Here is an 11,225-nt window from a genome sequence, read left to right on the forward strand (position 1 = left end):
TATTCTCAACTCTTTTCCTTTGTTTGCTTGAGATTTTTTTGTTGATAGTCTTGTTAAGAGTTGTATGCTTTTTACTGTGGCGTTGTATTTGATCTCGTAGCGAACCTTTGAATGTAGTGAAGTTTTTGAGTGGACTTTCAAGTCCCGTGGTTTTTATCTTTTGTTTGGGTTTTTCCCGTAAAAAATCACTTGTCTCGTTTAATTGATTTTTTTATGATTATTGTGTTTTATTTTATGTTGATTGGTGATATATTGTGCTATTAAGTTTACTATAATTATTAATTGATATAAAAAAAAAACAGTATGAGTTTTTATGCCAAACTAGTTTTAAATTTGTAAATCCTCTTAATAATTAACTTAGGAGATCCTGTTAGGGGTGCTCACGTGAATGGCAGCTTAAGATTTGGGTTGACCTATTGTACAGTATTAATATTGAATATATATTCTAAAGTTATTCATATTTCTAAATGCCCCAATGTAAATGATGATGATAATAATGGTGATGATGATGATGATAAGGATTATCATAAATTACTTCAAGTTTCAACTTGATTACTATATTTTCTCAAACATGTAAAAGGCTTTTAAACAAGCCGGCCTTGCTATGAAAATTTGGATCCACTAATTGAGTTTAGCTTAATTTTGGCTCACTTAATTAATTATTTAATTCATGGGTCAGACCACGAATTTTGCTGCAAAAACTTGCACATCCAAAATTTTGATGCCAAAAAAATAAAATAAAATGATTAATCCAACTTCACATGTTGAATTCTCACTATAAATTATTGTTATGTGTGAGTTTTAATTTAATTGATTAATTTATAGTTTGAATTTGTTCTAACTTGTAATTTGATCACACCCAATGATTATTAAAACATGTATTTGTACTTATAGTTTAATTATATTGTACTTGTAAATTTTAAAATAATTATTATATGATGATATTTGTAGATTGATTTGTAATTAAAATATTACAATTTATATTTCCAAAAGGCTAAAAAATGTATTTATAATGTAACATATCGTCTCAAAATCTTCAATTTGGTCTTCAATATCTAGAATATTTCCGTACAAATCTTTACATATTTGAAGTAAGTGACCAAATCTTTTAGCAATGTTTCTTTTATTTTAGTTTTAACATTAAACTTTATAAAGCTCTTTTTCCAAGTTTTTTTACATTACGTTAACAATGTCAAACTTTTAATACTTAATTCACATTTTAGTCCCTAAAGTATATAACTTTTTCTATTTTGATTCTTAAAGTTTTTTGCTCACTTCAGTCCCTAATGTTATTAGAGTTTCTAGTTTACTATTTTGGACATTTAAGAACTAAGGTTGAGATATTTAGCCAATCATATGTTTCCATGTGTCACATGATAATGATATCATCTTTGGATAAATCTTAAAAAACCTTTAAAAGGGGAAAAATTTACAAAAATTATTAAAATAGGGGAAAAAAACAAAGCTACAAAAACAATACAAAAATATAATAATTAAATAATTATTTTTTAAAATAGAAATTTAAATATTTTAAAATATTTAGGTGATAAATTTAGGATAAGTTTTTAATTATTTAAATAATGAAAATAATGTTATTTTTTTCCCATCATGTTAATTAAAATAGTATTTTTTTCATTATTTAAATAATTTGAAAAAAACTTATCCAAATTTATTACCGAAAAAACTACCAACTATAAGTTTCGATTAATTAAATTATAAAACAACTACCATAAGTAATATCATTCCAAAAGACAATGATCTCATGTTCAAGCTTTAGTAAATGTGATTTATAAAATCTAAAAAAACTAAAATTTCTAATTTTTAAATAGTCAAATCCAGTATTTTTATATTTTATATTTTTTGTAAATTTTAAAGTTTTAATATTTTTTTGTAAGTTTTAAAAATTACAAATTTTAAGGTTTTTTTCAAATGATGGTGTCACAGTGATGTCATGGTATGGCATGTGGCAAGATATAATTGGTTGGCTTTTTTTTTAACTCCTAAAGGATTGAACAGAAAATGTATGATATCATTAGGGACTAAATTATGAATAGCTGATAACGTTAGGGATTGAAGTAATAAAAAAATGACCAAAATGAGAAAAACAAATATACTTCAAGAACTAAAGTGTATATTAAGCCAACTTCTATGATTTTTAGATTGTAACTAAAAAGTTGCTTCAGCTATTCTATATAATTAAACATAAAAGAAATTAATGTAATTAAACATCTCTTTCAATATCTTTAAAGGATAATATAATTTTTGCTCCTTAAATTTGGTAATTAGGTCTATTTTGATATCTTTATTTTTTATTGGTCCACTTTGGTACTTGAAGTTGACAACTAATTTCGGTTTGGTCCCTAGACCTAAATTCTGTCAAAATTTGATGATCTGACCAGTGTTACTAGAATAATACCAGATTGGACGGACTGAGAACTGATTTATATAATAGTCTGAACAAAGGGATTGAACCAATTGGCTAAGAAATTGCTTGAAATTTACAACAATAAAAAATCGGGACAAATCGACAACTGAACAAGTTGAACAACTTTAAATTTAAAAAGATATATGAATTTTTAATTAAATTTTGTCAAATAGTTAGACTGATCAAACTAGTTAAATAAAAAACTGGTGGTTTAACTTGTTTAAGTACCAGTTCGATTATTAAAACACTAAATGTGACACTCTTAGATTGTACCACAACATCACTTGAAAATTTATATAATTTTTTTAATTTTCAAGTGATGATGTGGCATAATCTCAAAGTACCATATCATCAAAATTTTATATTCTTAATTGTCAAGTTTAAGTGCTAAAGTAGACAAAAAAAATACAAATACTAAAGTAAAGCTGATTACCAAATTAAGAGATTAAAAATGATATTAACCCTATCTTTAATTTCTCAAACCCTAACTAATTATATTCACATGAAACATAAATCTACTTCCGACTCATAAAATTTTTAAAAAATATAGTAATATAATGAGAAGTAAATTAACATTGAATCCGGGATTTGTGATGATATGATCAAATGAGGTGGGAAACATCTAATCTTTAATTGAGTTCTGTTGACATGTGAAAGCTAATAGGTGTTGAACTGGTAAGAGCTACGAGAAAAAGCATAAACCATGGCATCTGACAGCTGATTCCAGGCAATGGGGTTGCACTTCACATGTTGTTTAATTTATTTGTTTTCTTCCTTATCTTTCGTTTAACTTTTTCTTCCTTAATAATTAAGAAGTGCAAGATTGTGACTGGTTGATTTGTTTAATGGAATATTATTATTATATGAAGTTGATTAAGATAAGGGATTTAAAATATGGTATGTATGAGTCACTTGTTCGCATTCAAAGTTGTGATCTTTTCTAAGTTTTCATCAGAAAGACTTCTTTGCATGTAACGATGATGTAAGGAATTTGGTATTAAGGGTTAAAAATAATATTTAAAGATGTAGAGAGACATTTTATGTGAAATAGGTTAAATTGAATCATTAATATTTTGGAGGACATACAAATCTATTTTCTTTTTCCATTCAAACTAAGCTAAAATGAGTTAATTTGTATTGTTAACTTTTAAGCGAGATTAAAAGTGAAATCGCAACATTTAATCAAGCATGGTCCTATTGACTTTGTCCCATTTTAGGTGTAATAATTTATTTGGTTTTTAATTTTATAAAAAAGTAATTTTAATCATCTATTTAAATTATTAAAATTATAAAAATATTTTTAATTTTAAAAAATTAATGAATTGTGAACCTGGCATACACGTGAATGTCATGTAAGCAAAGTTAACAAATGTTAACTTTTTCATCTATTTTGGGGTGATTTGACAAATAATGTAAGTTTCAGGGCTAAAATAGGTAAAAAAATTAGGTAAAAATTAAGTGAAAGGCTAAGATGACTTTTTTTTTTTTATAAAGTTGGAGGATCAAATAAGTCATTATGCCTGCTTTTAAAAATATATATATATATATTTAATTATTTATTTAATCAAGGGTATCGTAAGTGGATGTCAAGGTTCGAACCCTCAACTTGGTATCAACTTAGTTGATTAAGGGATTATATTTAGGGACAAAATGTCAAAATTATACATAAACTTTGATTTAATATGTAATGTCATACATAAACTTTAATTTTGTGTGATTTTATATATATGAAATTTTAATTTGATTCAATTTTATAAATTAACCACTAACAATATTATCGAATTAACATTATTTTATGTTAATATATTGCATATACAAACACTTATATTAATCAAATATGAAAACATATGTATTCATTTTTTAATGTGTACCATTGAATTAAAATTAAAGTTGTATATATACATATGAATTACAATTCAAGTATCATATGAACGACTCTGTAAAAGGAAAAGGAATTTTTAAAGTAATTAATGATGTGTTTTAAGTGAATGATAAATATTTTTACTAGACTTAATTAATTGTTTTCAAAATAAATTGTAAGTTTCGTGTAAAGATAAATTTTTTAGCATTCAAAAATATCTTATATAAAGAAATTTGAAACTAAAAAAGAAGTGCTTTTATAATACAATTTATTGAAACTAAATTCACAGATCACTTAATTTGTAACACCAAAATCAAAGATTTGGTAATATATTAAAACATTATGAGCAAAGAAAAGATATATAAAATAAACACTAAAATTGAACCACATCCAAATAATTTTAAATATTTTAACTTCCCATATTTATTTCAAAATTATTGTTTAATTTAGCTATTTAATATAGAAAAAATACAAAATTATTGAATGATATAAAGGCTTATAATAAAATTTGTTCTTTTTAATGTTTTGCTAATTGAGTTGTTGAGTTGGTGTATGGTTAGTATATATAAAGGAGACTAAACTTTACAAATTTGCTTAATTATCCTCTGACTTATACTCAAATTGCGTTTGATTTAGTATATTTAATGTGTTCCAAAATCTACACTTTCAACTCATTATTGCTATTACTTTTTGGATAACATTTATTAGAGTTTAATAATATCCATTGAATCTTTGTCATAATATATACTAAACCTTAGAATAGGGAATGTGCAAGGTTTTATATGTATATGGCTGCAAGACGTCCAAGTTAATAAATTATGTATTGAACTATGACATGAATTTCGACAAGATTGAGTTTCCCACAAATACAAAAGAAATTAAAAGGTTAAAATATTCCATAGGTTGCTCTACAATTTTAAGATTTGGAATTTAATCTCTATACTTTTATTTATAGGATTTAGTCGTCTACTTTTCATATTTTAAAATTCATGTCTAATTGTTAATATAGTTTTTTATTAAATTTGTTGGTGTGACATTTTAAAATAAAAAATACTTACTTGGTAGTCATGTAATTAAAAATGATGTTATAATTAACTGAATTTAACAAAAGAAAAAAGTAACAATCTTAATAGTTATACTTGAATTATAAAAATTTAAAAAGTAAAGGGATTAAATTCTGAAAATAAAAGTACATAGATTAAATTCTAAATTTTTAAAGAGTACAATGACTTATGACATGTTTTAACCAAATTAAATTCATTTTCAAAAGAATAAAACCTCTACCAATTTAGTTTAGTGATAACGTACATTGCACTACTAAAAGAAAATACAAATTGAACATTGAAAATGATCTTATTGGAAAGATCAATCACAAACTCCAATATGAACGGTAAAACTTATATGAAAAATAACCTCTGATTTATTTAATTCATTTGAAAAACAATAATTTTTAAAAAAAATCATAACATCTTCATGATAAGGGTGAAATAATAGACTTGTGTTTCTTATTCTTTTACATAGAATAAAAATAATAAAAATCTTATTATTGGACACTCTTCTCATAAATACCTCAATAAGTTTCTTTTTATTTTTATTTTCTTGAGATTGAGAAATTATTTATTTAGGATAGTATCAAATTTTATTTTACTAATTAGAAATTATACTTCAAACCCTGACGTTCCTATTCTTGTAATAAAAATATTAGGTCAAATTTTAAAGAAGTTCATGTATTATGTATTTTAGATACATTTAGCGACTCTTTGCAATTCCATATGCAATTAAGAACGGATGGTTTAGTTAAAATAGATTTAGGTTATGCTGTTGTAGGGAATTTTGAGGGAGAACCATGGGGTTGGATCATTGGCTTTAATCATCAATTGAGAAACTGCTCAATCCTTAAGGCTAAACTATGGGGGTATCTTGGATGGTCTGATACTTGTGGAAGAGAAGCAACATAATAAAGTGTTAATTCAAACAGATAGTTTGGAAGCTATTGAAGATATCCAAGATTAGATCTCAATGCATTCTAGGTCGACGCTTATTAGGTAGATCTATCATTTCTTGAATAATGTAGAGGATTGGGTAACCGAGTACATCCCAAGGGAAGAAAACATAGAAGCTAATAGATTGGCTAAAATAGACTTTAATAAAGAGGATAGGTTGCATTTATTTACAAACAACCCTTTTGATTTAGGTTAATTGTTTGTAATTTCTTCTCACAAAAAAAAATGCAATTCCATAATTATACTTTAAATTAATTAATGATATGGTTCATGCAAATGTCACAAGCCGCAGATGGGGTACTAGAGGTCAACAGCGGAGCCAAGTAGAGGCCCAGAGGTCATAGCCCCCCAAAGTTTATTTATTTTTTTTCAATTTAGTCATTTGTAAATATACTATGGCCCTCTAAAAAAATATAAGTAGGTCCTCTAAAGTTTAAGATTTTTACAATTTCTTTCTTTGTATATATATTATAGCTCTCCTAAAAATATAAGTAGACCCCTCCCAAAAATATTTTTATACATCTAATTTAAACTTGACTCCCCAATATTAACATATGGACTCCGTCACTGCTAAAGTTACATAAACTAAAACCAATTCAATTGTTGATTAATAGAATTAACCAAAATTTGGTTGATTTATATAAAATTCAATTAATTTATTTGTTTAATTAAAAAATATTAATTTATCGAAGTTAGATTTTATTTAATGTGCACAGAAAGAGAGGAAATATATATCTCAGATTGTAGTAATTAATAGCTCAATCGATATCATAGATGCTACAGCACGAGTTTAATTAAGAATTTAAGGATAATTTAAGAAGCGTATAAAAAAATTAATAAAGGGTGTTGCGCAAAAGGTATAAATTAAAATGAAGGTCTTTGCTGCATTAGGAAAATACATTATATTTTGAAGGAAATAACCCAAGTTAGAATTTTGAAAATAATACTGATTGAGGGACAAATCCAAAAAATATTAAATTTTATAAACCATAAAATGAATAATAATGATTCTATAATTTAAAAAAAAAATTATGGCCTCCATCTGCATGCATGAGGAAAGAGATAAAAAGCCGACAAAGAGCATCTTTTGATACATAGGATTTCGTCCCCATTGCAACTCAAGCGAGATAAGCGTCTTCTTGATATGTGAGAAAATGGTTAGAAAGGTGATTGAAAGTTGAAACTAAGGCTTGCTGTCCTTGTTTTTATTCCTTGAATCTAGCTGTTAGCTACCCTAGCAATCAATCCAACAACACTATATTACCAATGCCTCTCCTGCTGCCTAAAACTGCTCCCTGCACTGCACTGCACTGCAATTCAATGCAATGCGATGCCAGTTTGCCCTTTGCCTCGTGCTTTCTCTGTCAGCGCCTCCCACGCGTCTTTTCTCACCAACTCTCACGCCCCCAAACACTCTGGATTATGGGGTCAAACCTTCACTTTCCCACCTGCTTTCCCCTCACATACGAACATTAACATGTTAATTAATGTAGTCATCGTTTTCATAACCTTCATCAAAATAAAACTTGTTTATATATATATTATCTACAATGGGTTGAACGTGTTAGAATTGTTCAAACTTCTTACGTTTGAGATAAGAATTAACTCCAGCAATAGAGGGATGGCATATGGTCCTATCACCTATGTATTTGTTTATATATATATACTTATAGCAGATGCCACTTGGATATGCTTTAAACTTTGATATACATAATGAAAGGGTTGATGAAAAAGAATTCATTGTAGATAAGGACTGTGTAATAAGGGGGGTATTTAAGGTGAGTTAAAGTAGACACCATAGTATTATTATATTGCACATTAAGAAAAGAAAGAGAAAGAACGTGGGGTGCTGCTGGAGCAGACAAATTAAGATCAGAGAAGAAGTGGGGACCTTACTCCACCGCCCATAAGGTACCCCTTAAACACGCAGGCTTTGTCAAAAATCAATCCCAATCCCCATCTATTCCTTTCTCTTGGTATATCAAACCCTAACCTCTTCCAACCCCAGTTTTATCTCAGGCTCTATATGGTCAATTCAGCTGGTGAAACCCCAAATCAATTCAGCTTATGGGTTCTGGTTTAGGGAATTAAAAGAAGAGATTGTAGAACGAGTGCAAAATTCAAGCGATGGATCCAGTTACATCACATGGTCTTTCACTTCCACCTCCATTTAATTTTAGAGATTTCAATCTTCACCATCACCACCAGCAGCATCAGCATCAGCATCAACAACAACAAGAACATCAACATCAATTTCATCACCAAAATTCCGAAGACGAACAAAGTGGAAGCAGCAGTGGTTTAAAGAAACGGGATCGAGACGATAACAACAACAACAGTAGCAGCGGTGGAAATAACGAAGAGAAAGACCTTAGTTTACAAGGCACTGGTGAAGGAGAGATCAATAGAAGACCAAGAGGCAGACCTGCTGGTTCCAAGAACAAGCCTAAACCACCAATCATCGTAACCCGAGACAGTGCCAATGCTCTCCGTACTCATGTTATGGAAATAGGTGATGGTTGTGACATTGTTGAAAGCGTTGCAACATTTGCAAGAAGACGCCAAAGAGGGGTTTGTATAATGAGTGGAACCGGGACTGTAACAAATGTAACCCTTAGACAACCAGCTTCAGCAGGTGCAGTTGTGACTTTACATGGTCGATTCGAGATATTATCATTAGCAGGATCATTCTTGCCACCACCAGCACCGCCTGCAGCTACGGGATTAACCATATATTTGGCTGGTGGACAAGGGCAAGTTGTAGGTGGCAGTGTTGTAGGTACACTTACATGTTCAGGCCCCGTTGTAATCATGGCAGCTTCTTTTAGTAACGCCGCTTATGAGCGGCTCCCATTAGAAGAAGAAGAGCCACAGCTTCCAATGCAAGGGGGTGCAATTGGATCACCAACTGCAGGTGGAGGGCAACTACAGCAACAAGAACAACAAGCATTAGCTGAGTCAAATGTGCCTCTTTTTCATGGATTAGCACCTAATCTTCTCAACCCTATTCAATTACCAAATGAAGCATTTTGGCCTTCTGGTCGTCCTCCATTTTAGCTAACAGTTTCCAGCACTGAATTTGTAGCTAGTTAGGAAATTTGGGTTTTCAAGAAGCAATCATTTTAGGTTTCGTTTTTCTTTTTTCTTTTTACTTTAATACTTCTCTTTTCTAATAGTGCATTTCATTTTATTATCTTTCAATGGAAAGCTAAACCAGCAAATACTTCATTACACATTGAACCAAACCTGCTATATCAAACATTACATTGTTGTGTTCAAATCTTGATTGTTTATATATAGTCGTTAACTATTACAAATTTATGTTTCTTTGAGAAGGGGAGACTGGGGTTGTTTTTAAAAGATACGAGGGAGACATGAAAATATTTGTGGTACTGGTTATACACGTGCACTGCTCTGAACAAAGCTCCTTTTCGAGGTAATACCACGAAATACTTGCATAGAAAAGGCAATGACCATGACAATGTAGGGGCTTTAAATTTAAGTACTCTCTCCCTACCTGTCTATTTTGTTTTTGGATTCAGAGAACTGCGGATTGGACAGCTGTTTCGAAAGATTCAATTAGCTAAAATCCAGTTCAGATTCTCTGCACTGCAACTCTCTTTGTCTTAGACTCCCCACAGGCCACAGCTGGCTTTTGTTGTCTTAAAAGGCTAAACTTAGTTAGACTTATCCGCTCTATCATCTACCGTATTCTTTTCATTGAATTGGGTTTTCTATTGTAATTTATATGCCCAAGATTGTTTAATAGTTGAGTTTATTTTATAACGTAGAAATTCTTAAGAAGTATAAAATTTCTAGGATTTAAGAAAAATTAATGGGATTTAAGAAAAATAGAAAATAAATCTTATGAGAGTTTGTAACTTTTTTTTTAATTTTTGATGAAAAATGGAAGTTAAGCTGCTACAAAAGAACAAAAAATATTGTATAGTAACTATAAGTTATATAAATAAATTAACCAATGATGCTTCAAGAAGCGCAAAGTGAAGCATTAACATGGTGAGTTGTATTGATTGGTCTTCCTTCTAAACGAGCTCGTACAATCTCTTTAATATGCACCAAGACAGCATCTTCAGTCAAGAAAGATGCACCGAAATTCCTCTTGTTCCTCTATCTCTATATCACATACAAATATGCACTCTAAGTAAGTTTGAGTATAGTAACAAGCAAGACTTTCCTTTAAGTTTCAATATCACCTAAGCTAACTCTTGCCTCCAAGTTCCCACAACCCTATGAAACCAAAAAATTCTTTTGGGGAAGGAGGAAGAATTAAATTGTATATTTTTATTATAGTAAAAATATAATTTAATAGCCTATATTTTATAAAATTTAAAAATTAAATCAAATTTTTATTATTTTGAAGGGTCAAAATACAATTTTACTATTATTTATTTAAAATTTTATAAATTAAAAAAAGCCTCAATAATAAGTTTTTCATTTTAGGAATCGGCAAATTCACATAAAATTTTTTTATTTCTAAATTTTTTATAATTATTAAATTATTTATTAGCATAACATATAAAAAATAGTACTACATCAGCATTTCTCCAACCATCACATCATCAAAATTAGTTAAATCAATAATTATTAATGATACATGATTAATGCGGTTAAAATTTAAGTTCGTCTCTTTCAATTAAACATATTATATATTTTTCAGTTTGAAGGATTAATTAAATGAAAAAATTGTTATTATTTTCATTTTAAAGAGGGTTTTTGAATCTTTAAAATTTTCTTTTTAACATTACAAATTTGAAATAAAAGATGCTGACATAAGACTTAAGCTCTAGTATTTATGCCAACATATAACAATCTTACCACTTTAGCTATGGCTATAGTGGTCTTTAGCCTAAAATACTAGAGCTTGGCTCTCTTATTATCCGCCTCATCATTGTACTGTATATCGGCATTCTAGGCT

The 11,225-nt window shown here is 28.8% G+C and overlaps 1 protein-coding gene across 1 annotated transcript; it reads left to right on the plus strand.

The window, feature by feature from the left end:
- The first annotated feature begins 8,066 nt into the window (after positions 1-8,066).
- LOC105789215 (AT-hook motif nuclear-localized protein 26) lies at positions 8,067-9,520 on the plus strand. The gene has a single exon (XM_012616493.2). The coding sequence runs from the start codon at positions 8,417-8,419 to the stop codon at positions 9,344-9,346; it is 930 nt and encodes a 309-aa protein (XP_012471947.1). The 5' UTR covers positions 8,067-8,416; the 3' UTR covers positions 9,347-9,520.
- Positions 9,521-11,225: the final 1,705 nt, after the last annotated feature.

This window comes from Gossypium raimondii, chromosome 2, assembly GCF_025698545.1.
Source record: "Gossypium raimondii isolate GPD5lz chromosome 2, ASM2569854v1, whole genome shotgun sequence".
In the NCBI taxonomy this organism is placed as follows: domain Eukaryota; kingdom Viridiplantae; phylum Streptophyta; class Magnoliopsida; order Malvales; family Malvaceae; genus Gossypium; species Gossypium raimondii.

Excerpts from the sequence above, each read along its gene's own strand:
- LOC105789215 (XM_012616493.2), top strand. The coding sequence starts at position 8,417 with ATGGATCCAGTTACATCACATGGTCTTTCACTTCCACCTCCATTTAAT.